General features: G+C 47.1%; 1 protein-coding gene across 6 annotated transcripts in view; it reads right to left on the bottom strand.

The window, feature by feature from the left end:
- PRICKLE2 (prickle planar cell polarity protein 2) overlaps positions 1 to 27,564 on the bottom strand; it is a 343,030-nt gene that overhangs the window by 41,070 nt on the left and 274,396 nt on the right. For all 6 annotated transcript variants that reach the window (XM_032647661.1, XM_032647663.1, XM_032647666.1 and 3 more), the window contains 5 exons: positions 24,251 to 24,364; positions 21,250 to 21,387; positions 18,156 to 18,359; positions 13,199 to 13,385; positions 7,402 to 8,274 (listed from right to left, as the gene is read on the bottom strand). In XM_032647661.1, the coding sequence (XP_032503552.1) occupies positions 7,402 to 8,274; positions 13,199 to 13,385; positions 18,156 to 18,359; positions 21,250 to 21,387; positions 24,251 to 24,364 (1,516 nt within the window). The remainder of the gene's footprint in view (positions 1 to 7,401; positions 8,275 to 13,198; positions 13,386 to 18,155; positions 18,360 to 21,249; positions 21,388 to 24,250; positions 24,365 to 27,564) is intronic.

The raw sequence follows: 27,564 nt of genomic DNA, 5'->3' as shown, positions 1-27,564 counted from the left end.
CACCTGAACTAATGTAGTATTGTAAATCAACTGTACTTCAATTAAAAAAAATAATAAGGGCGTGGACATGCCACAACAGTGCAACACTGATCAACGACAGCAGGAAGCCTCTCTGCTCCTAGGCCAGTGACACGTGTACTTTCTGCTAATGCTGGCCTGGGTCAAAAATCACAGAGCAGGCACACTTTGATCCATGTGTATGTTTTCAAATCGATCCTCTTCTGTCTCCTGAGACCGTTCCCCCAAGGCACTGAGAGCTCTGCCAATTTCCTCTCCTAGGTCACCATCACTTGCATCCTCTTATTTCAGTCTGTGCTCTGTCTACACCTTGAGGGCTGCCACCTTCACCTCCTCTCCTGGCTGCACGGTCCTGGATGGCCTCCTAATGGGTCTCACTGTATCAGCACTTGCCCTCTTCCAATCAATTCCCCACACAGCAGCCGGAGCCATCTTTTCAAAATGCAGATCGGATCATGTCACTTCCCCTCCCTGTTGGCCTGAAACTTCAAGGGCTTTCCACTGTCCTTAGTGGAAAGGCCCAAACCCTTAAAATATCTGAAATGGTTCTGCACCATCCCCCTGTGCCTGCTTTCCCAACCTTACTACTCTCTGTGCTTCACCCAGCCACTGGGTCTTCTTCCAGATCTTTATACTTGCCACACACTCCTACCACAGGACCGCCGCACATGCTGACATGCTACCCGGAATGCTCCTTCCCCTTTACCCCTTAAGCATCACCTTTTCCGGATGCCCTCTCTGACCTCCCTAACTTAGCTATAGCCCTCGTTGTATACCCTCCTAGCCCCACATTTACCACTGATGCAAATTTATATGGTACAATTAGATAGTTACTATGTATTAAACTCCATTAGACTGTAATGTGCAGGAGGGGAAGGCCCATGTCCACTTCAGCTCAGCACTGCATCCCCGGCACCTTGAACAGGCCATGGCACCTACTAAGAATCATCTCTAATAGTAACTTAGAGGATGTCAGGCATTGTCCTAAATTCTCTGTAGGAATTAACTCATTTAATTCCCACAACAACTCTACAAGGCACTGCTGGCATTCCATTTTAAAGATGAGGGCAGTGAGGGAGTTCCCTGGTGGTCTAGTGCTTAGGTTTTGACACTTTCACTGCTGTGGCCTGGGGTTCGATGGCTGGTTGGGGAACTGCAATCCCGCAAGCGCCCCCCCCGCCAAAAAAAAGACGACAGTGAGGCACAGAATAGATAAGCCAGTTCTGCCTAGCATAACATAGGTATTAAACCACAGAGTCCAATTTCCAACTGGCCAACTGGTCTACAGCCCATGCTCTCCTTCATTCTGCTGTAACTCACAGAGGGAGGCACTCAAGTCACATTTGCTGGCTGAATGAATGAATGAACAGAAGCCACCTTTCCCTTTCCCTCACTCCCATCCACATCTGCAGTTCCTTCCTATAGGTCCCAGTTCTTTGTGACCCAACCACTCCTTACAGAATCTGGTTGATCCTCAAGAAATAGCCCTATTCGCAGCCTCTTCGCTGTCAACAGGGCCCTTTTTTGAGGGACCAGCTGACGGTCTCCAGCTGTCCTCTGGTGTGGCCTCTGCCTGAGGCAACCAGTCTCAATTCCAGCTCTATTCACCTGCCCCAGTGAGACTTGAACCCAGACCCCAACCTGCTCTACAGCCGCCGTCTCCACCCCATCAGTGCCTCCTGCCCAGATGCCAACCTCCAGATGGTCTGCACGAGTCTCCTTCGTCTTTCCTGCGTCTGACCCAGGCACATCACCTCGGACAGTCACCTTTGCCTCTGCTATTCACCTCTCATTTGAGAGCTTCCCTCTAGCCCTGCCCGAGCCTCACAGACATAGCAGCAGACCGGCTGCAACAGGGAAAGGAATGCTTGTCCCTTCAGCGAAGAGTCGTTGTGCCAATCTCCTGATATGAAGACGACCCTTCCTGCGAGGATGCAGATCAGAGAGGTTAAGGGCAGGGACTTTGCAGACTATCACACCCGGGCTCAGGTCCTGGCCATCAGTGGTGACTGTAGGGAGGTCATGACATCTATGAACTTTAGTGTACTCAACTGTAAAATGGGCATAATCATCAGACTTATCTCACAGAACTGTCATGAAGATTGAAGTCTTTACCATGTCACATCATAGTCAGTTGGTCTATTACGGTCACTACTGATCATCCACATAACCATCATCCACTTCAGCCATGACACGGTGGTCAAGGGCACAGGCTCTGGGGCTAGGACACCCAAATTTAAACCCTGTTCCTCCAGTTCCAAGCTGTGTGGCCCTGGGCTACTTAGCCTGTGTCTCACTTAAGTCACCTGTAAAATGGAAATAACTGTATCTACCTCACAGGGATGTTGTGAGTTAGTTCCTGCAAAGTGCTTAGAACTGTACCTAGTACATGACAAACACACCTGGCAATGTTAGCTGTTGTTGATTTTGTTATTCCTATTTCTAATACTATGATCACCCGGGTTGCAAGCGGCTTTAGAGGCATGTTTAGGCCATGGCAGGGTTAAAGAGCTTCTGTAAGACTCCACATGATGGGGATGCAAATGGTGACCGTGCCCGCCTGATGCACTCTGTGTGAGCAGAACGGATGGACTGTGTTTGCCAGGGAGGAGGGAGGGACAGTACACTCCCACTTCTAAACCAAACCGGAGGTGTCAAAGGCCAGATCTGAGGCTGGCCAGCCACTGGGGCTACCTGCTTTTCTAAGATCTGTTCTAAGGAAAAATGCTGCCCACAAAAAGATCATGCTTCGTGGCAGATTAAACACTGCAGACTTAGTTAATAACAAGTTACTGGCCATAAAAGAGGGGGAAAAATCCATTATTCTGAAATCTAGCTTTCGCTGCAGAATCAAGGTGTTTTGACTAAGACTTCGGTGACACGTACCTCCACTCATAGACTGGGATTCTAGGGTTTGAAGACACACAGATAGTTCAGAACACTGCCTTCTCAAAAGACTGCTGAATTTTCTAGCAAAATTTGAGTGCAACAGTGAGGGTCAGCAGCAAAAGGACCCATTACCAAGCCTCGTCAACACCATGTCCTTGGTGATGTGTGTCCAGCACAGGATGTGAAGGGCTGTTTAGGGTGTGCTCCAGTGATCAACAATGAAGCAGTGCTATGAATATTAGCTACCGTCTCCCTTCCACACTGATGTGTCTGACAGATCCATGGAAACACAGGGGCACAAAATGGCTTTCTTTAGTCCCATTTCTCACGCTCTTCTCAGGCTGGTTAGGAAAAAGGGGACCCACGGGAGCAGTTTCAAACCTAAAAATGTGAACCTGCACAGCTGCTGGATGCTGGGAGTTACCGAAATCCAAAACATCCCTAGAGGCCAAAACCATGCACCAGTGTGTTTGGGATGAGAGAGAAATAATAATAATAATAAAAAGTAGCGGGTAACCATCAGAGACAGTCATATGTGTCAAAGACTATATTCACGAGTTTAAGTGTATCATCATTTCCTTCTACAAAAACCCTACAAAGGAAGTACTATTATTCACCAGGTTCCATAGATGAGGACACCGAACCTTATGGAATTTAAGCAACTTGTTCAAGGCCACACAGCTCCTACATGACGAAGGCTGGATGTGAACCTAGGGAGTGTAACTCCAGAATTGCTACTCCAAACCGTTAGGTTAGAATGTCACAAACCAGAGCTCATGAGAGAACTTCCAAAGAGACTAATAATGGGGTTGAAATTGTGTCTGGCCTAACAGCTCACTTCCTTCATCTGTACTGTCCATAGGGTAGCCTCTAGCTTAGCTACACATGGTTATTGAAAGTGAAACTGATTAAAATGAAAAGAAGTTTAAAATTCAGTGCATGGCTAGTGACCACTTGAAATGTGGCTCGTGCAGCTGAGGGCCTAAAATTTTCATTTTATTTCATTTCAATTAACTCAAATTTCAACTGTCACATGTGGCTTGTGGCTACCGTATCAGACAGTGCTGATCTGAGCAATTTTTCTCAGCTCTATCAGACATGGTTCAGGGCTGCTTTCCAAAAATCTCAGTGACAGAGGGGCATCTGTTGCTTTGCCCAGGGATTTGTAGAAAATCTCAAGGATAAGCAACCCGGCCACTTCCTTAGGATCGGATACTGTGTGTTCTTCAAATGTACCCGTGTGGCCTTTCCAACATTCTCCAAGCCCTAGATCTCCTCCTAAGTTACAGTGTGAGGACAATAAAGTCAGAACAGACAAACCCAGGAACAACTGCTCTCAGACAGTGGTCCCGTCGGCACCAGCAGGGAGCTGGTAAAAATGCAGGTTCCTGATTTATGGAAAAGACTGTGACAAGTACAGCTTTCTGGTAACTGACTAGACTGCTGAACTGAATGAATGAGCATTTTCAGAACTCTAATGGAAAACTGATGCGTTCATCAAAGTGCTAACAAAAGACCAAGATGAAAAAAAAATTAATTACATGGGACTGAGTGAACTGATGATTATAATTTTTGTGACTTTCTGTTTGAATTAAAAGAAAAAAGAAATGCAGGTCCCTGGACCCCACCTCTATTGGGTCTGATACACCAGGCCTGGGGAGGAGGCCCTGGAGTCCATGTTTCAATCAAGCAGCCAATGATTCTCACGCAGGTGGTCTAGCTTTGAGAAACTCTCCTTCAGAGTCTGAACTACACATTTATCTCCTGGCCTCTTAAATAATTATAGCATATAAATCTTCCGAGAATAGCACAAACTGGGCTGGAAGCCAGGTGGTCGTCACTCTGCACTAATTGCTCACTTCTACGGCAGTAGGCAAAGTGCTTAGCCACCAACGCCTCATTTTTGTCATCTGAAACATGGGGGTAAGGATATCTGCTATCTGTCCTCCAGGACAAATGAGAACACAGCTGTGAAAGCATCGGAGGGCGATGAAAATTAAAAACGCACCGCATAGATTTCCTACAACTCAGAGACACGTTTTGCTTGTCCAGCAGAGAGTTCCAATAGGTTTCACATTTTTAAAAATCCACATTTTTAACTTCTTGGGAAAAACTGGAAGATTTGACAGCATGGGGCTCAGATTAGGTTGGTACCCTGGTGTGATTAAGAGCACTGCTCTGGGGTCACATGCAGAAGTTCAAATCCCTGTTTAAAAGCTGGGTGACTGGGCTTCCCTGGTGACACAGTGGTTGAGAGTCCGCCTACCGATGCAGGGAACACGGGTTCGTGCCCCGGTCCGGGAAGATCCCACATGCCGTGGAGCGCCTGGGCCCATGAGCCACGGCCGCTGAGCCTGCACGTCCGGAGCCTGTGCTCCGCAACGGGAGAGGCCACAACAGTGAGAGGCCCGCGTACCGAAAAAAAAAAAAAGAAAGAAAGCTGGGTGACTTAGGGCAAGTCCTTCAACCTCTGTGTGCCTCAGTTTCTTCAACTCTGAAGTGAGAATTTTAAGAGTAGCTTTCAAAGGGTTGTGATGATTTAATTAAGTGAGTGAATATTTATTAAGTGCTTGGAACAATGTTTGGCACAAGGCAAGAGCTCTATCACTCTTAGTTGAATAAATAAACATCCCTGCAAGTGGCAACAACCAGCTGGGGCTGAGTGGTGGCCGTCCCTCCATCCAGGGCTGATGTGCATCAGGTTATCACAGCCTCCACCCAGACGGACACATTAGACTCTGGGAATCTCTACTGTAAGGGACAGAAGTGCATCTCCCTCCTCGGTGTCCTGCCAACAAGGGGCACAGACACTTAGTGCATCTTAGAGCAGCATTTCCCAAGCTATCTGTAGTGAAGGACCAGTTTCTTTTTTTGTTTTTGGTTTTTTTTTTTTGCAGTACGTGGGCCTCTCACTGTTGCGGCCTCTCCCGTTGCGGAGCACAGGCTCCGGACGCGCAGGCTCAGCGGCCATGGCTCACGGGCCCAGCCGCTCCGCGGCACGCGGGATCCTCCCGGACCAGGGCACAAACCCGTGTCCCCTGCATCGGCAGGCGGACTCTCAACCACTGTGCCACCAGGGAAGCCCGAGGACCAGTTTTTAAAATTTTCAGTCCATTGTGGCGGCCTGATATGGGACCCACCTGAGCAGGACTCATACCCAGCACTTGCCACAGACAACTTGCCCGTGGGTCTACAACACCCTGAGTGGTCTGCACCTGGACCCATGAGATGAGCCCACTGGATGTGCACTTGGATGTCCCAGCAATGTCAGACTGCTCTAAGAGTTTCTAAACACTGTCAATTTCAGTACTTATCTCGGGGTGCACTGCGGACAGCCGCGATCCTCAGGTTACACTTTGAGTAGTGGCATCTTAGAAGACACTGACATCGTCTTCACACGTATGGAAAACAGCTGGAAAATTTGGTTGGCCAGAACAGTCAATGGAGTGTCTGTTTGTCTGTCTCTCCCAACACTTCTGTCCTTCTCAGCCTGCCTGCCTTCTCCTTGTCCATCCCCATTTCTTTCATCTTTATCTACATATTAAAACCAGCTCCCGGGCTTCCCTGGTGGCGCAGTGGTTTAGAATCTGCCTGCTAATGCAGGGGACACAGGTTCGAGCCCTGGTCTGGGAGGATCCCACGTGCCGCGGAGCAACTAGGCCCGTGAGTCACAACTACTGAGCCTGCGCGTCTGGAGCCTGTGCTCTGCAACAAGAGGCCGCGATAGTGAGAGGCCCGCGCACCGTGATGAAGAGTGGCCCCCGCTCACCGCAACTAGAGAAAGCCCTCGCACAGAAACGAAGACTCAACACAGCAAAAATAAATAAATTAATTAATAAACTCCTACCCCCAATATCTTCTTTAAAAAACAAAAAAAAATCCGGCTCGCTAATGAGATACTGGGGTTCAGGACAGCCACGGAAGCTGTCATGGATGCTTTGATGTCCCAGGCGGCACCCTGTTTCATGAGTACCCCCCTCCAGCTCACTGCCACCCCTTCTCCTGAATGTTGCCTTTGGCTGACGGGAGCTGTCTTGCCCCCGTGCCCACATCCACATCCTTACCCCCAGGTCACTCTCCAGCAGCCCTGGGCCAATGACTGACATGGTGATGCAAAACGTCAGCCCCCTTGTCCCAAGAAGGAACCAACCGTGTGGTACAACTCATCCTCCAGAGACCCCTGTGGGCTCAGGCTGAAGCTAGACTCCAGCCCAGACACCATTCTTCACTTGGCTCCTCCCCCCGCCTAGCCTGTTTCTCTCACTCCCCTTCCTTGGGAGCATGTCCTCAACACATCACAGGCACCCTAATCCCTGCCTCAGGCTCTGCTTAAAGGGAATCCAGTCAAAGACAGAACCCATCGACACTTGGGTTCACCTTCCTCAATGACCCGGCGGATGAGAGCACATGGCGGGCACGACACGCAAACCTTGAGCACTGGCATCAGGTCACCCCGAGAGTCCGCTCGCTGTGCTCCAGGTAAACAGAACTCACCTGTTGTGTTAGACAGCGCCAGCGATTCCATGGAGCCCCGCGGGGTCTGCTCTGTGGGCGTCATGTCCTCAGTATATTTCAGTGAACTGATTGGATGACGGGTCCGACACTGCTGAGTGGACATGCCCCCTTCCTCTTCCATCTCCTCCTCATATTTGGGGACTTGGATGCTGCCTCGGTTTTCGCTGAAGCTCTGGCTGGACATATCACTGTAGCTCTCCTGGGACCTCAGCCTTCCCGGGTAATAGTCTTCTCGGCATTCCTTGATGAAGCTGCCACCGTGCCCCTTCATGGCCAGCGATGAGCTCCTTTTGGGGTTGCTGAAGTGCTTGGCCCACATGTCGGGCTGGGCCCCGGCCCCTTGCCCTCCCGGACTGTAGGAAGTTCTGATGTTGCACTGGCTGAGGAGCTGCAAGGGGCTCTGCGACTGGTTCTGCTCCATCTTGTTCCCGTAATGGTATGGCTCGTCCCGGCTCCTCCAGATGGGGTCCCGGTTGAGGCTGGGTGTCTGGCTGGACAGGCTGAGCAGGTCCATCTGCAGCGACAGGGGGTCCACGTCAGCCGACAGCCGGTTGGAACTCACCTGCAGCTGGCTGTGTGGGCTCAGCATGGGCTCTTCTGTCTTGCCCTTGTTCTTGCCGATTTTGGCGCTGCGCCGGGACTCCTTGGCCCGGGCGTTCTGGAAGGCTGAATCAGAAGAGTCAGAGCCATTGGGGTCCTCCCCGGCACTGCAGGCCCGTGAGCAGAAGATCTGGCCTTGCTTGGGGAGGAACGGCCGGCCCAGGAGGGACTTCTTGCAGTGAGCACAGCAGAAACAGGTCTCAGTGGCATGCCAGTGTTGGCCGTCATAGGTCATTTGACCTTGGTCGATCCCTGGGAAAAGAAGAGACATGAAGAGGCTGACGAGCTGCTCAGAGTTATTACGTGACGACATAAAATACAGAGCACCCTGGTTTGGCTGAGGCTTCCAGATGCAGCAGAATAAAATGTCAATAAATCAATGATCAGGCCCCCGTGTAAATAGTAGTCATGTCCTATTAGGACAGCTCCCTCGTTCTACCCAGTCAGGTCCTTCTTAACTCATTTGCTCTGAGTGCGGAGAAACTAAATCCAAATGGCCTGTCCATGAATCCTTCCACCTGGGGCGCGTTCCTCCAGATAAACAGCAATAATGATACTAGGGTGTGAGAAGCACTGCTTTAAATGCTTTGCGTGTATGTAAACTCACTTAACTTCTCCACTGTACGAGGTAGGTTGCTAATATTACGTCCATTTTTCAGAGGAGAAAACAGAGGCAGAGGAGGTTAAATAACTTGCTTAATGTAAAGGAGCTAGGAATCATAGACGAGATCTATACCCAGGAAGTCTTGTTCCTAAACATGACCTCGATAATCATCTTTCAGTCTACTTAGGGGTCTGCTCAAACAGCAGCTCCATGGAGAAGTCTTCCTGTCCCCCCCAAAAGCTACTCTCCACCATTCTCCACCCTTACCTGCTGTATTTTCTTCACAGCATGGATACTGCTTGACATTGAGCCACTACATATGTGCGTGTGTTAATTACTAAAAGTGAAGTTGTACGATGAAGTCTCTGGGATATCTCCAGGAACATGGCCTGGTACATCGTAGGGGCTCTTCATGTGTGGAATGGATGAATGAAGTGAATTCCATCACCAGTGCCTGGCATTCCAAAGAGTAATTACTTTAGCAGTTTAGTGGAAAGGAAAAAAGTGGACTTCAGCTCATGGTAAGGAAAAACTTGGATGTAGTCTGTCAAAGACATCACCTCACCATAAGCATGCATATCCTTTGCGTAACTTCTGTCCGGAGCCCAGGCTGTGTCTCGTTTACATAACATTGTTACACCTGCTTCTGGGAACCTCCCATAGCCCCTCTTGTGTCTCAGAGTCTCTTCTGCCCTCTTCTGGTTACAGGACTTAACTTCCCTGTGGGACACCATCTCCCTGCCACCCTTGGGCCATGAGCTTTGGGCGGGGCTAAAGCCACACCTGGACCAGCACTGGCCAGTAAGAACACCATATCTCCCGGCCCAGTTACTAGTTCAAGGGTGGGCACCTGACCTGCACCGGGGCCAAAGGGAGAGTCACCTGGGGCTGTTGCTAAGAGAGCGACACAGGGAGACTCTCTTTCGACAGCAGATGCTAAACGGGCAGAATGGGAGCCGGGAGCTGTGGGACCTACCTCCCAACCTCCCATAGGGAGAGCCTGCTGAAAATGCAGACCCAGCAGTGACCGTGGGATGGGAAGGGACCTCTGCAAGAATCCTGACGCCTAGCGATCAATGCCTCTCCCGAAAGGCAGTACCAATGTGAACTTCCACCTTTGGTGGCTGAGAGTCCTGAGTCTGAACTTTCCAAGAGTAACCTCTAGATAATTGTCTAGAGAGGCTGTGAACAAGAAACAGGGGAAAGGAGAAGGGCAAGAACAAAAGGCAGATGGCACAGCAGCCTCTCCGGGCCCTCCCCGTGTACCCCTCACTTCCCTTTATGTCCCTGGAGCCCAGGGAGGGAGAAGCGTAAGGTAAATTCTTCTCCTAGGAGCTCCTCCCTGAACTAAGGGGTCTCTGTTTATTCAGGAGTCAGGCCCTAGGGACCAAGCGGGGATTTTTAGCAGGACAGGAGCAACCACAGGGTCACTCCAAGATCAGAGGGACAGTGAATCAACTCCCTTTCAGCACCGCATTCCCAGGAGGAGTGAGAACTGGCGGGGGAGGGGCTAGAGACAGCAGGCGCAAAGCTGGGGCTCCAAAAACATTTTCTCCTCCTTCAGGCTGCCGGGGGAAGCAGGGGCAGGCAGCACAGGCAGGCCAAGCTCCCTGGTGAGGCATCAGGACTCGGACAAACGCAAGTTCAAATCGCAGCTCCACGCCGTGCCAGCTGGTTGTAAACATGCTGAAGCCCGTCAGCTTGGTTCCAATCTTGGCTGGGCCGCTGTTGGGCTGTGTGACCCTAGGCAAGTGGCTTCATGTCTCTGTGCCTGAGTCTTCTCCACAATAAAACAGGGATAATAATAGTACTTACTTCAGAGGGCTGCTTGAGAACTAACTGAGTTAAGATACAGTGAGTGCTCTGCTAACTCTTCCCAGCCCTCTTCTTGAGATTTTATTAGGTCTCAATGCCCGTCTCCCTCTCTGCTCTGAGGGCCGCTACCTGGATGCTGTCCAAGAAAGAACTCTGAGGCTGGCTCGACCCTCCCTCCCCTCTCCCCTGTTCCCTCTCCTCCAGAGAGCTTCCACTGACATCCCAGCTGCCCTGGGTCCTCAGAGTGAGCTCCAACTCAGCACAGCATCCCAGGCAGCTGCAGCCTTATCCACTGCCTTTCAGAGGTGTGCAGCAAGTCCAGTTCCTATGGGCTGTTCCTCCACCAGCTGCCTCCCTGTGCTTCTGCGAGGAAACATACTCAGATGCGGCAGAGGGGGCCTAGTTCTGGGGATGGGGGCCTAGTTCTGGGGATGGGGGCCTCACAGAAGGCCGGGCCGCGGTAGGGAGAGCGGAGGGGGAGGCATGTTCCAAAGCGGCCCAGCAGGCAGTGAAACGTGGCCCCTGATAAACATCAACGATGTCAGATGGTGCTCTGAACTGCTCCTGAACTCTAAACATCTGGAAAAGGGCTCGGCCGTTCCACATCTAAGCGTTCCTTTTTTATTCCCTCCCTAAGCCCTTTAAGTACTTCTCTGAGGGTGTATGTGTCTACTGCTGCTACAGCCTCGGTATGTTTATAGGACTATTTACTCTGCTGTGAGCAGGCAAAAGTACCGTTGCCCTGGCAACGGCTTCCTGCTGTAGGGTCCACACTGAGTGGCTGTATAAATAGGGAATATTTGGATAATATGGTCAGAGCAAAGCACCCAGACACTGCGGTATGTGTGATATACACAGCATACCCTTTCTCTGCTGCAAGAAAAGTATGTTGTACAGAAAAGTGGATTTAGGAAAAGAAAAATCAGGGACAGCATTTTAACCACAGCAGTGATAAGTACTACAGGCCACAGTGGTCCCCTTTTCTGATAAAGCACTGATGCCTTTTTATGGCTTTCAGAGGGAAGGAGAAGGGAATGCCAATCAAAGCTAAAAAGAAGACAGAAACAGAAGAAAACAGGGAACTTCTGAGGTGTACATGCTGCGGTGACATATTTCCTCTTGTCCAAGCTACTGAGCAAAAACTCTAAGTGGCAGTTTCTGGAGAGGCTTTTAAGCCTCAATGGAAAGGGACAGAAGGAACAGAAATACTAACAAGCAGGGGGTATGGCTGCCATAGGTAAGTTGTCTATACTCAGCCTCTCTCAGCGGCGCAGGCACCTCCCTGCAGACCCAGAAGCCACAGTGAGCAGTGCTGGGTCAGCACCATCACACCATTTCCCCGGATCGAGTCCCACCCCTCGGCCTTCCTCACCTGCCCCACCACCTGTCCAAATCAAGCTCATTTCCTAGCTCTTAGAATAAAGGGAGGTATGTCTGTTTAACCTCTTTGACCCTGTGAGAAATGCATCAGGCTGTGAGAGGGGGAGGTTTTTAGGGGTTGGGGAAAGGGGATTTTCGCAACACCCCAGCCCCCAGAAGGGAACGCTGCTGGACCAAGGTTGGCACAGCAAGGCTCCACCCTGGGCCTGGCAGGGACTCCAGCACAGAAAAGCTCCACAGAAGTGGGCCTGAGTCCACGGGATGGACTCAACGACAAAGGACCACTAAGCATACAGCAGATGCCTCCCAGCGGGGCACAACAGGCTCTCAAACTGATTATCTCTGTATCTCCCAACTACAGGTAAGAAGCTGGCAGCCTCCGAGCAGATTTCTTGGAATTGCACAAGCCACAGGAAGATCAGGCTGCTGGTCTCAAAGACATTCATCTGCTGCCAACTTTTTTTTTCTTTTTAAAGGGCAGCTCATTCTCAAGGTGCCAGAACAGGAAAGCTGAATAAGAAGCTACAGATGCAGCACGATCGGGAATAGCATCGAAGGGCTGAACAAATCAGTTACTTGAAAAGGGAAAATGATTTTCACCATCTCGTATCTGCCACTTCTTTGGGGAGTTTATAGCTTCTGAGCTATTTGAGGTTCTCTCACTTTGTTTTTGGCTGGGTCAGCTTTTGCTGATTTTTTTTTAAAGACATGCGTGCCAGAAACCATTTGGTTTCCTTGACTATCTCTTCCTACCACGAGGACTGCTTTGTTTCCTCCCTCTGCTGACCCCCGAGGTTTTCCGAGGAGGCTGTGGAAGACGTCTGTTTACATTTTCCCCTCATATCTTCCTCTGAGACCTCTCCTCCTCCCTTTGGTAGTGGGACTGTATACCTTGGGGGTGGGTTTATGATTCAGGCAGACCAATGGGAACTCCGTATTCTTTTCTTTCCAGGGTGGAACAGATGACCAAATGAGGGGCTACAGCATTCCTATTTGGAGGACCTGACTTGGATACTGGAAAAAACACGATCCCATCCTTTTAGAGAATACCAGTGCTAAGACTAAGTGTAGCTGGGGGGGTCATCTTGGCCACCTTGCGAAGGCAGCTTGCTTCCAAATGATGCCAAGAGAAAGCAAACTGAGCTGAGACACAGAGGGGGAAAAAAAGAACCAGACTTTGAATCCTTGAACCATCCTTAACTGAAACCAATTTCCTTCTTGGCTTTTCTGGTACCGTGAGCCACGAAATTTCCTTTGTCACTTAAGGTAGTATCAGTTGGGTTTCTATCACTTACAACCAAAGGGATTCTAACTATACCAGACACAAAGCAGATCCAGTCAGAGTAGGACCAAGCTGAGCACCAAGAGTTGCCTCACCTATGTGTTGGGCACAGGTGTCGCAATATTCTGCGTACAAGGACTCGAAGCAGTGGCAGCAGTAGGGCCTTCCCTCCTTCATGATGTAGCGCTGGCCACCCAGCACTGTCTCGCATTCGAAGCAGCAGAAGTGTTTCATGTGCCAGTGTCGCCCCTCAGCTTCTGTGCATTCGTCTGCAAAGATGATCTGGAGATGGAGAAGCCAAATGGTCAGTGGATAAGAGCCAGCCATGAGAATGTACTTTAAAGGTGGAAAGCTATGAGGGCCCCAAACTGGAAGGGTAGAGAAATAGGTCCTGTCCACCAATTATTAAACAGAAAATCTATATGTGTATGTTTATTCTCTATCTATATCAGTTCCCACGTGTGGATTTGCCTAAAGCACAATTAAACAGTTTCTGGCCTGGTCGGTGATTAATTTAACCACATTGTATAAAGACAAAGAACATGTTACCCTAAAGAATATAAAGCAGGACTAAAAACTGACAGCTCATGGGCACTTTGGCCATATCGATTTAATCTGGCTTATATACAATATTTTTTTAAAATGAGAAATGTCATATAAACACCTGGAATCCTGGTTTCTCTTTAGAAAATACATGTTTGGCAATGTGTGCTACACATTCTTGCATGGCAACCATAAGAGGGGTTGCTGCTTTCAGATGAGTGATGAGTTCTGTAGCTTGTCATTTTTTTTCACCACTCACTGTTACCTTAAAATGAGTCACCTTCATTTACGATAACTGTCTAGCCCTCAGAAGCATTTGTATTTTGACCCCTAAGACAGAGTTTTTTACAATTTCAAAGCACAGATTTAAGAGCTTACTGCAGACTACAGTAATCAAGGCAGAAATAAGCTCAAGTGTTTATGGCCAATTGATTACTGACAAGGGTGACAAGGACATTCGATGGAAGAAAGAATACTCTCTTCAACAAATCTATCTGGGACTGATGAATAGCCACATACAAAAGGATGAATTTGAACCCCTACCTCACACCACATATAAAAATTGACTCAAAAGGGATCAAAGACCTAAATGTAAGAGGAAAAAAACTATAAAACGTTTAGAAGAATACACAGGTGTAAATTTTCATGAACTTGGATCAGACAATCAGGCAATGGTTTCTTACCTATGACTACTAAAAGCATAGACAACAAAAGAAAAAATAGAAGTTGGATTTCACTGAAATAAAAAACTTTCATGCTTCAAAGGACATCATCAAGAAAGTGAAAATACAACTATAGAATGGGAGAAAATACTTGCAATTCACATATCTGATAAGGGACTAATATCCAGAATATATAAACAACCCTTACAAAGCCACAAGAAAAAGAAAAATCACCTAAGTGAAAAAATAGGCAAAAGATTTCACTAGACATTTCTCCCAAAAAGAAGATATGCATATAGCCAGTAAATACATTAAACAAATGCTCAACATTATAAGCCATTAAGGAAAAGCCAATCAAAACCACCACAGGATGTCACTTCATACCAACTAAGGTGACCATAATGAAAAAGACAGACAAGAATTGAGGAGAAATTTGTATGGAAACACAAAAGACCTCGAATAGCCAAAGCAATCTTGAGAACGAAAAACGGAGCTGAAGGAATCAGGCTCCCTGACTTCAGACTATACTACAAAGCTACAGTAATCAAGACAGTATGGTACTGGCACAAAAACAGAAAGATAGATCAATGGAACAGGATAGAAAGCCCAGAGATAAACCCACGCACATATGGTCACCTTATCTTTGATAAAGGAGGCAGGAATGTATAGTGGAGAAAGGACAGCCTCTTCAATAAGTGGTGCTGGGATAACTGGACAGGTACATGTAAAAGTATGAGATTAGATCACTCCCTAACACCATACACAAAAATAAGCTCAAAATGGATTAAAGACCTAAATGTAAGGCCAGAAACTATCAAACTCTTAGAGGAAAACACAGGCAGAACACTCTATGACATAAATCACAGCAAGATCCTTTCTGACCCACCTCCTAGAGAAATGGAAATGAAAACAAAAATAAACAAATGGGACCTAATGAAACTTCAAAGCTTTTGCACAGCAAAGGAAACCATAAACAAGACCAAAAGACAACGCTCAGAATGGGAGAAAATATTTGCAAATGAAGCAACTGACAAAGGATTAATTTCCAAAATTTACAAGCAGCTCATGCAACTCAATAACAAAAAAAACAAACAACCCAATCCAAAAATGGGCAGAAGACCTAAATAGACATTTCTCCAAAGAAGATATACAGACTGCCAACAAACACATGAAAGAATGCTCAACATCATTAATCGTTAGAGAAATGCAAATCAAAACTACCATGAGATATCATCTCACACCAGTCAGAATGGCCATCATCAAAAAATCTAGAAACAATAAATGCTGGAGAGGGTGTGGAGAAAAGGGAACCCTCTTGCACTGTTGGTGGGAATGTAAATTGATACAGCCACTGTGGAGAACAGTATGGAGGTTCCTTAAAAAACTACAAATAGAACTACCATATGACCCAGCAGTCCCACTACTGGGCATATACCCTGAGAAAACCATAATTCAAAAAGAGTCATGTACCAAAATGTTCATTGCAGCTCTATTTACAATAGCCTGGAGATGGAAACAACCTAAGTGTCCATCATCGGATGAATGGATAAAGAAGATGTGGCACATATATACAATGGAATATTACTCAGCCATAAAAAGAAACGAAATTGAGCTCTTTGTAATGAGGTGGATAGACCTAGAGTCTGTCACACAGAGTGAAGTAAGTCAGAAAGAGAAAGACAAATACCGTTTGCTAACACATATATATGGAATTTAAAGAAAAAAATGTCATGAAGAACCTTGGGGTAAGACAGGAATAAAGACACAGACGTACTAGAGAATGGACTTGAGGATATGGGGAGGGGGAAGGGTGAGCTGTGACAAAGTGAGAAAGAGGCATGGACATATTACACTACCAAACGTAAGGTAGATAGCTAGTGGGAAGCAGCCGCATAGCACAGGGAGATCAGCTTGGTGCTTTGTGACTGCCTGGAGGGGTGGGATAGGGAGGGTGGGAGGGAGGGAGACGCAAGAGGGAAGAGATATGGGAACATATGTATATGTATAACTGATTCACTTTGTTATAAAGCAGAAACTAACACACCATTGTAAAGCAATTATACCCCAATAAAGATGTTAAAAAAAAGAGAAAAGAACTGAGGAGAATGTGAGAAATTGGAATCTTCATTCATCGATAGTGGGAATGTAAAATGGTGCAGCTCCTCTTGACAACAGTTTAGATTCCCTCAAAAAGTTAAACATAGAACTACCATATGACCCATCAATTCCACTCCTAGGTATATACTCAAGAGAACAGAAAATATATGTCCACACAAAAACTCGTATATCAATATTCATAGCAGCATTGTACATAATAGTCAAAAAGTGAGAACAATGTAAATGTCTATCAATTAATAAATGGCTAGACAAAATGTGATATATACACACAACTGGTTATTATTCAGCCATGAAAAGGAAAGTACTGATACATGCTGGAACTCAGGTTAACCGCAAAAACACTGTGCTAAGTGAACAGAGCCAGACACAAAAGGTCATATGCTGCATTAATCCACTTACATGAAGTGTCTGGAATATGTAAATTCATGGGGACAGAGACTAGATTACTGGTTGCCAGGGGCTAGAGGGAGGGGAAAAGGGGAGTGACTGCTAATGGACCTGGTGTTGCTTTTTCGTGATGAAACTGATCTGGAATTAGGCAGTAGTGATGGTTGTCCAACTCTGTGAATACACTAAAAACCACTGAATTGTACACGTTAAAAGGGTAAATCTTATGCTGTATGAATAAGATCTCAATAAGCAAAAATTTCAAACCACTTTAATCATCCTATTCTATTTGCCATTAGATAATATTAAGTATCATCAGCACCAATTTCCAGATGTGGAAACTGAGGCAGGCAGGAAAAGAGGCTGCCCAGAATCACTAGAACTGGACCGACTACCTGCCCAGAGGGTCTCTGTTGAATATCACTGGTAGCATTAGAATCCAGGTTAGATAAGGCCAATTGACTTCCTTCTAGAAGAGTGAGTCTCTGATTGGCGGCTTTTAAGGAAGAGATGCCCATGGTAATAGTGGACTCTGGATGAAAAAGAGGAGTGTTATTTTCAGGGTCCCACATTGCTGGTTATAGGGTCAGAAGGAACCAAAAACCTACTTTATACATGAAGAAACCCCTGTCCAAGATCTTTCTCCTAATTTGTCCCATAAAATCGGTCAGGTTTAGAACATTCTCCTTTCTGCCCCCAACTTTTAAGTTAAACCAGGTTTTCTATCTTTCAGCTCCCAGATCACACCTAGGTGTGCTTCTGCTGGGAGAAAACACCAGGTATGAACCTTGTGTCCGGACTGCTTTCTTACTCGGAAAAGCAAATTCAAGTACCTCTTAAGAGTGTGGGGCACAGGTACCCAGATGGAGTAGCCATCTGCCCCCTGAATCCTCATTAGACCTTTTGTAAATTGTGGGAGAATCAAATCATGCTACCCATTTTCTTGTCTTCTCAAACCAAACTGTCCCATCAAATCTCAGGCAACCCAAGATTTTAAGATAAACGACACACTATCACTGATGACAACGACTTCCTGGGATTTGGGCTGAAATCTCAAGTTGCACAAAGCCTTTTTTTTTTTTAGAGTTCTGAACTGACCTAGTGCCCCTGGAAATGTCCTCAGCCCTAGAAACTGTCTTCCACCTAGCGGCCCATGAGACTGTCACATTCAGTAAAGCAGGTCACAGTCCTGGACATTCTAGCAACGAGGGATGGTGGGGCTTCATTTTTGAAAGGGTTAATATAAGAAGGGAGGGGAGTGGCCTACGGTTTTCTTCCATGCAGGAACCACAGGACAACGTGTTGGCTATGGTGTAACCCAGGGAGCGGGGCGGACTCTGACCTCGTCACAGGCTGCGCAGCGCGGCTTCAGGCACTCCGCGTGGTGCCTGCCACAGTATATCTTCCCATCTTGGTAAAAGTAGATCAAATCCACCAGGAGCTCGTTGCAGACAGTACAGATAAAGCAGGGTGGGTGCCAGCAGACACCATGTCCGGCGCGCGACGCAAACACAGCAATGTCCCCGCCGTTGATCTGGCCTCCGCACTGCAAGGCGAACAGAAACGTCAGGAAGAGGGACACCGGCGCCCCGTCTCTCAGCGCCACGCGGGAAGGATACACGGCCACCACCGGCTGGTGACTAGCTGGTGACTGAGCGCTTACTTGCAAGTCAGTTACTGTGCTACCTGCTCTACACACAGGCAGGCAGGGTTTTCTTGTCTGTCCCCCACTGCCCCTCCTAGGGCCAACATGAGGAAGACCCTGTCACTGAGAAAAGAAGCAATCCCAAAGGTGGGAGAGAAAGGAAAAGTCTGCCAGCAGGAGGTCTCATTATCTTTTAGATACTGCCAACTCCCTCCAGAGGCCCAGCCAGGACTACTGCTAGAAAGAGTAGGCTGTGTGGGGTTTGGGTGATGCGTGAGTGGGGAGGGGGTTTAGAGGGACTCTGGGAGGACCTGGAGGTCTGCACTTTGGATGGTAGGGAGTAGGTTCATAAAGATATGCCCACTCATAACCATCTTCTCTAGAAGCCTTTCAGGGATGCTTTTTTTTACCTACCATCTTTTTACACAGTTCCGATTGAAAAGGTACCACTCCTAAAGCCAGACTGTGAAAAGGGCTGCTTCTTTCTCCCCTTCCTGAGCTTCTCACTCATTTCCTTCCCCTACCCAGAAAGGAACAAGGCAGAGTCCCTGATGACCCACGCTTCCAGCTGCGCTTGGGATAAAATGAATGCGGTGCAGTCTTCGAGGGAGGAGTGAAGTGTGAGGTAACAGGCCCGGGGGGGAGGCTCTCTGCTGACCACGGTGTTGGCCTGAGGTTCCCAGCCTGAGGGTCCAGCACTATGGCTCCACATGAGTGGCTGGGGGCAATGTCCAAGGAGGAAAAAAGCGACCTCCAAACCTTTCCCACACCTTGGCCATCAGAAGGGTTGTGATGCTTCATAGAAAAGAAAGTCAAGGTCTCGTGGAATAGTCTCGGGGGCCTCATTCATGCGAGTGACCAGACATAAGAAAGACATTATGTTATGCCAAGTGCTACCCCTGCCTTTTGTGCTAACGTTGGTAGCTGAGGTATGCATACTTCTAAAAGAGAAACTGAGGCACACTCAAGTGTTCCAGTTTATTTGCTCCAACACTGATTCGAATTGGGCTACAAGCATCAAACTAAAGGTTGTTGGGAGCGCTCCAAGGTCACGAACCCGGGGAGAGATTTTTATAGAGAAGACGTGGAAGCAAAGTGCGGAAAGTATTTCAGGGATTAGAGATGAAGCAGTCCCCTTATTTGGGAAAGCCTGGTTGGCTGTTTGCAATTGGTTGTTCAGTTTCACTTTCTCGGATTCCACTACCCTGACCGGTTTAGGTTTTGGTCTGCTGATACAGGCTACCGAGGCATTAGAGCCACCCCAGTCCAATGGCCTCCTTGTTTAATTACTTTAACAACACGGAATCCCACTGAATCCTCACCGTGATTCTACGACCTAGGCATCTGTTAGCCTCATTTTGCAGCAAAACCATTAGGAAAAGTAACATGGTCACTGCCATCTGGCAGAAACCTGAGTCAATCTTATGTCTTTCTGCCTCCAGGCTCTCGTCACTCTTCCATGCCACTCTTGACACCTGCCCGTGAAACACCCAACCTTCCCACTGTCTTAGGGAAGTCCGCCTGGACTGGTGTAAAGAATGACCTGAGAGTGGCAGAGGCCCTGAACTGAGCACACAGAATCTCACATCTTAACCTCTGACCACCTACATCTCAGGGGCAGGTGTCAAGGATGAAGACCCCATCCCACTGCCAAATCTGTGGTCCTCTGGCTCCCCTGTTAAGTAGCATCTCCATTCCATGCACCTGAGCCTTCCCACACTACCCCTCTGAAATCCCCAAAAAGGGCCCCCAAATGGTATCCCCTCCGTTCAGGTAGTATCTTGCCTTCTCTTCCTCAATCCAGTTCACATATTTTCAGTATGTGAATGGGTCCCCAAAGTGCTTAAGGAGTTAGATGGGGCTACACTCTTAGCAGCAGGCCTAAGAGATGTGTCTAAAACATGACCATCTGCACCAGAAGGCTTTTGGAGGTCAAGAGGTGGGGCAGGGTGAACCCAGGCAGGCTGGATTCCCACCCTGCTTTCTTGAAAACCCTCCTCCACCATGCCCGGAGCACTCTACAGGAGAGTCGAAGAAAAAAACAAATCCAGACTTTCGACTCACTGAGGTCCTAGAAAGAATGCAGGGGGCTTCATGCACTGTGCTAAAGAACCCTCAAATCCAAGGAGGTGACCATTTACCACCTGCTTAAATGGCACTGGTCCTGGGATGACCCTGGGAAAGAGGCTGACCCATGGTCCAGGCAAATTCCACTTTCTAAAGGACTCATTTTGAGATGTAATTCCATCATGCCATTCCTCTGCTCAAATCCTTCCAATGGCTCCCTATCTCCTTCCAGTGGCTTACCCAACCCTCTGTGAAACATGACTTCATCCACTCATTCTCTTCTTTATCCCCTCTGCCCTGCCACACTTGCCAACCTGCTGTCCCTCAAACAGAACAGAAATGGCTCCTGCCACAGGGCCTTTGAACTTCTTGTTCCCTTAGCCACCCCCGCTCCATTCCACCATCTGCATGACTCACTCCCCCTCACAGTTCCTGCATGTCTTTGCGGGGCCTTCCCCGTCACTTTACTGAAAACTGCAACCACTGCACACTGCCAACACCAACCCCCTTCCCCACTGAATTTTTTCTATCTTATTTATGTTACTGTCTGACTTCTCTCCTAGAACGGAACTCCTTACAAGGGCAAGATCAAGCTTTCAAATCTTCTGTTCACGGCTGTATCCCCCAGGCCTACAAAGTAGGTTCTCACTAAAATAACTGTTGAATGAATGAGTGAAAGGATGCCAGAGCGATCCCCTCGGCACGCCTCGCAATCCACGCTCACCTGTTCACAGATCGCTCCTGTCATGGTGACCGGGAAGGGCCTGACATTGCCACGACCCAGGTTTTCACGTTTCCGCTGGTTGCTGAAGAGCTTCAGCTCCCTCTTCTCTTCCTCATCCAGGGAGTTGCAATAGCGAACCTGGACAGACACAGAGGATGGCACGCAGGGGTCACCCTTGCTCCTGAGGGTTCCTGAAGCCCAGGCCTCAGACTGTGCTCACTAAACACACTCCCATTTGATTTCACAGTCCTTGTGGGCACTTGAACACCACCAGGCTGGGGGCTATTTCAGTGAGTCCCTACCTGAGATTGCTGACCATCAAAAGGGCTTCCTAAAGGCTCCAAACTCCAGAGCCCCATTCTTGGGCAGGCCAATGAATGGTCTGTAACTGTGGCTCAGTCTCACTGGCGCACTCTGCTTGCCACACTAAGAGCCATACCATCTGGGATAGCTTTGCTGCTAGTCAAGATCGGGGACTTCCTCCTCCTTTCAAAGTGATCTGTATCTTCAAATTGATCGTGATACTTTCACCTCCATGTGCCCATGGAAACGATCCTTGACGCCAAAGAATGGCTCCGGGCCAACGAGCCAGAATAGCGGTCAACGTGCTCACAGCTTCTGTTTCCCAAAATGAGATGGGAACCAAAGGCGTGAAACTGAGGAGTTGGCCCAGCGCTATCTGTGTTACTTCACGGGAGTCCCTGCGCGTGTTTATCTGTGTGTAGGAGGGAGAGGACTACCTGCTGGGCTTTGGTTAATGCATCAACTTGCATAAGATATTTTCCTTCTTGTCCGACACGGAAACTCACAGAATTAAGGGAGGGACATTAAAGATATTCAAATCTGCTATTTCCCATTCTCTCTTTTATTTATGCACACCTTGGGAATTTTGCTATAATCTTGAACTATTATTTACTTAACACTGTTTTAAAAACGGACTCACTGTTTTTTACTTGAATACATTTACTTGAAAAGAAAGTATATTATGACTAAAAATAGAAAAGCAATATCACTTGTGAAAAAACAGAGCGACCATAAAACTAAATACGAGACTGAAAACAAAACCACATTGCTGGATTCTAGCTGGCTACTTTTGCTTGTCGGAGATTCTGAAACGGAGGTTCTTAACGCTGTTACTTAAAAATGGCAAGTAGCAGGAGTTGGAGAGGTGTGAGATACCTGCTCCCCCCAAACTAAAAGTTCCCCCTTGACAACTCAGTCACAAGCAATGAAATGCAACTGAAAAGGTAGTGAGTCTCTCATTATGTGGTTCAATATTATTTATTGCCATGGCCATGTACCAACCAAAGTCGTCACGGATCTGCTACACTTCGGGAAACATGGTTCTAATCCCACCCCATCTTACTTTAGAATAATCTGAGCATCACCAAGTTTAACCGACTTGCCCCGACGATCTGTCCTACACATGGTTAAAGGGAAACCTTTGAACCAGGACTAGTTTGAAAACCACTGCAGCTGTATACATCAAAATTGTCTAATCTGAGTGAAAAAGAGAATGATCAAATATTTACTTTAGATTCACCCTCTGTCCTTAAAAAGGCCATGTCAAATGGGCAAATCTGTCTACTGGGTCACATGTAAGCAATTCTCACCAACAGGAAGACGAAATTTGAAGCGTCTCTTTTCATGAAACCACAGTTAACCATAAACAGAATTAATCATTCAAAAGCAGAAAAGAGCAGATCACTTCCCTCTATTGAGTAAAAAAATGTTAAAAAAAAAAAGTCTTCATGTGGAGAAAGAACCTGAACGACCTGAACGGCCCAGAATATATGGTTACACCACTGACAATTTAGGGACATGCTATGAAAGAAAGGCACACCCCTCCTGCTTGTAAAAACCCACACTTTCAATTCCAAATTAGTTAACTAGTCACCTGGTTACAATGCTTGCTCTCCTCTTTAAAGGAGAAAGCATTATTTAAATGTGTTTTCTGAAGTCTGAAATAAACAATAGAAAAGGGAACTGTGACTGTCTTTCTAGGGAGTTGCTTCAGTTTTTAAGCTTTGGCTCTACATATTCAAATTCACTTTTGAGGCTCTTGATGTATTCCTTTTATTCAAATGTGGGAAGATAAAGACTAAAAAAGTACTCACTCATTTCCTCAGGGACTGAGCTTGTGGGTGGGGGCAGTTGGTAAAAAGCTGGGGTCCAGCTCTCTGAAGGGGTTTTAAATTTCTCCTTTCAACTTAAAGTTGTGTTTTTCTTTAAATCACAATCGGAGTTAAGCAGACAATGCGATTCTGTAGGATCACTATTTTTAAAAACCAGATACTTGAGAATTAATTTCTAGTTTGCAAATCTAAACCCCCCAAGCATGATGATCTTTTAAAAGCGTATTTACAAATTTCCCTTTAGGATCAATTTGAGTTCAAAGACGATGAATGCCTACTTATAGTGCCCTGTATCTGGGTTCAGAAAAAAGGACGGCCTTCGAGTCATACTTTCGGGTATAAGGGGTGACCTTGCCAAGTTGGACTGGAAACGACAAAAACACAAATGTTCACAGCTGCAAATCGGGACATGTAACTTCTACTACAGTGTAAGATGAAAAACTTACATACTCATTTACTAAGAAATGATGCTGAAAATTCAAGAGACTCTCAAAGTGTGTGCTGGACTTGAACTGCCCAGGGAATCTCAATCATCTAACAGGCTCAGGCAACCAGCATCGCACGTCCTTCAACTAACAAAACCTGGACTTGAACTTTTAAATTTTAGTGCTCCCCAGTTACCTCAAATAGCTAGTAGTGCCAGGCACAGAGGCGAACCCAGTCCATAATGAGATTCTGCTTTTCGGTAACCCTCCCCAGAAGGTGTCCGACAGTTTCTTTTAGCTCTAATTAAGGAAGCTAAGACCTAAACTGCCAGACATTTTCGTTGGGGATCTCACTGATAATGAGCATTCTGATTACGAAAAAGGTAACAGTTCACAGAAAGTTCTAAGAAAAGTCTTACGAAGGCCCCTCTAGCCCCTTACCTCATTGTCATGTGGCGGCAGCTGGTGTAATAGCTGCTTGATTCGAAGTTTCTCTCCAGGACTGTTGACGTAGGGAACTTTCTCTTCTGGGAGACAGCTATAGTACTGGTGAACCTGAAGGATGGAAAGCACACAGGTAACTCGCCCATTACTCAAACCACCTGCCCACTCCCACATCCTGGGGAGATGATTCCCACAACAGGACACATCTGCTTCCCGCTGTCCCCGTCCTTCGTGAAACTCAACGGCATATGAGTTTCTCACTGCAAGCAGAGAAATTCATCCTTGAAGAAAGAGTCCCACAAATCACCCATGTCTTGGGGCTTTTCCTCTCTCTGTAAGGGACAAATAAAGCTAGCAAACTTTCCTAGAAAAAGAGATTTTGGCAAACATGCTGGTGAACCCGGAGGGTAGGGCTTTCTCGGCAGGCTCCCCCGAGAGCTGGCTTTACCATTTTCTCTGTGAGTCTCCAGCATGTAACCTGCCTTCCTAGCCAAAGCGATGTGTCAGCGCCTGCCCTGGCGCTGGAGTCAACACCAGTCTTTGGCGCGCGGAGAACTCTTGGGTCCCTCAGCCTCCACCTACATTAAAAGCCCTCTAGGTTTTAAGCTTTTTGTAAGAACAGGCAGCAGCTCAGATCGGTCCCCCCCCACCCCCCGAAAAAAAAAGTCACTGAATTTAGGATACAGAGCGTGTAATTAAAAACTGTCATTGACGTGACTTTTTTTGTACATCCTAGAATGCTCCTGTTTACAGATGTTAGGACACATTCTTACAATTTCTGAGGCTCATTCAACCCTAACGACTATTTGGGAAAGCACCAAACATCTAATTCTGCCTGAGAAAAGAAAACAGACATTCTAGCATCCAGCTGCATGTAAAACCAGGGGAAAAAACTGGCCGAAACAGAAGGTATGCTTTATATAGGAGAGGCCAAAAAAAAAATCCCACAAAGTCAGATGACATCATGGAAAATACTTTTCAACTGTCTCTCAGCATCATGACCAACTCTTGTGAAACAAGGCATTCATTCAACAAAATGGAGAAGACAGAAGACTTGGGGCTCTACATTCAACATATTGGTTAGGCTCCACAAACTTGGTCACATTCCCTTCAGTTTGGGGAGCCTTGGATATGACCACACGTTTTGGGAATGCTGGCGTGAAGAGCTGCGAAAGCTCTGTCTACTTTGATCTCCAGAAACGAAATCATAATTGTTAGAAGAGGGAGGAAGAAGGTTTTGTGATAACAAAGCCTTAATAAAAAAATGTGAAAGCTATCCTTGTTTTCGTAACAAATGATCGTAACCATTCAGCATCGTGTGTGTATCATCCTCTTGATCAAATCCCAAAGGTAAACATAAACAGACTTCTTGCTGTAGACCAGCCAGCTTTGGGGACCCAGGGCCCTGCGACCCCTCCCTAGAGGCACCTGGCAGGAAGCCAAGTCTCAGGATGGGAAGCAATGGTTCCGGGTTTTGAAGGCAGCCCACAAGTTACTGGCACTCTCTCTGAGAAGAAATGCAAGCCCAGATCATGAGTTAGTTTGGGATGAGAAGCTGGCGATGAGCCCATCAGAGACTGGCACACCATTATGTCCTCGGGAGATTCGTGCCCCATATGCCTCACCAGGTAAGGGCCAGGTATATAAAGCAGCAGGCCCCGTCCCTGTATCTTGGGGAACGGGCTTTGCCTCCCAGGTCAAAAAATGACTGGTGGAAAAACCTTGGGGAAACATCACTTTGTCATTCTCACAGCTCCCATTATGGTTACAGAACATTAGGGACAAATGCTAATATAAAATGAATCACTATGTGGATAAACAACAAGGTCCTACTGTACAGCACAGGGAACTATATCCTGTGATAAGCCATGATGGAAAAGAAGGTGAAAAAGAATGGATATATATGTAAAACCGAATCACTGTGCTGTACAGTAGAAATTAACACAACATACATCGTAAATCAACCGTACTTCAATAAAATAAATTAAAAAAAATAAAATGCATCACTGTGGATGCTTGATCACAAAGAATCTGATTTCAGCTCCACTGACCTTCCTCTCAATCACCCCTCATCACTCACACACTCCTCTCTTCACTGCCCAGAGCAGTCATCTTCTGAACTGGTACCTTGAACAAGGAAGGTCTCTCCGCTACCATCCAAGGCTGACCCAGGCTGGAGTTTTCCCTGTACCTTCTCTGCAGCATGGCCGGGTAGATCTGAACCCCCAGTCATGGCTCTGTCCTTTCCCATCCCCGTGTTCCTGAGCAAGTTGACAAAACCTCTCCGAATCCTCATCATATGATTGTGGTAATTAAACGAGAGTGGAGACAGAGCATTTGGCCCTCAATAACAATAAATAATATGAATACACAGCAATAAGTATATTGTCCAGCCTGGTATACTCCAAATGGGACAATCCACATCTTCCTGGCATTCCTTCCATTTTAAGAGGTAGGGCAACACTGTCGGCTTGTAGAGTGAGACCAAACCTGGGGAGCCCCCCACTTATAACTGGTCTAAGAAAGAAGGCTGCAAGGGATAAAATGCGATTTAAGCTAGCTTGGTTTCAGGGGAAAAAAAGGTAAATTATTATAAAGATGTAGTGTCTTCTCAAAAAACCCAGCAGTATGGTAGGGCCTCTTGAGGAAATGGAAACTTCCAATGGAAGGTGATTACTAAGGGATTTCCCATCTCCCTAAGCCTGGTGTCCTCCTACCTTTGCTCTATTCTTTCCTCTCTGCAGATCTGTTCCCCACAGGACTTGAGTTTACACAAGCCCCGTTCAAGAGTCCACCCTAGACTGACTAGCTTTGCTCAATTCCACTTCCTTACAGAAGGCTCCTGTTTACCCCATCTTGGGCAAGGGCCACACCTGGAGATTGGAACGGAGAGGTTCCATGCCATTTTAAGACTGGAGGATAAAGGAGTCCCAACACATGACTGGACTAAGGGGGAGGCAGTGATGGAGAGCTCTAGAGATATTTAGGTGGTAAATAAGTACCTCGGTATGCTGATGTCCATCTTAAAGACTGAATCCTTAACTCAACAGAGGCAGTGACTACTCTTGTGGAACACCTTTCCTGGCTGGACATCTTGTGTTGCCTTTTTTAAAAAAAATTTTTATTTATTATTTTTGGCTGCGTTGGGTCCTCGTTGCTGCGCGCAGGCTTTGTCTAGTTGCGGCGAGCAGGGTCTACTCTTTGTTGCGGTGCGCGGGCTTCTCATTGTGGTGGCTTCTCTAGTTGTGGTGCATGGGCTCTAGGCATTCGGGCTTCAGTCGATCTGCTTTTTTTTAAAAAGCCATGACTGT

Source organism: Phocoena sinus, chromosome 11 (assembly GCF_008692025.1).
Source record: "Phocoena sinus isolate mPhoSin1 chromosome 11, mPhoSin1.pri, whole genome shotgun sequence".
Taxonomy (NCBI): domain Eukaryota; kingdom Metazoa; phylum Chordata; class Mammalia; order Artiodactyla; family Phocoenidae; genus Phocoena; species Phocoena sinus.
Note: the sequence above shows the minus strand (reverse complement) of the source record. Positions and strands in the feature narration are given on the sequence as shown.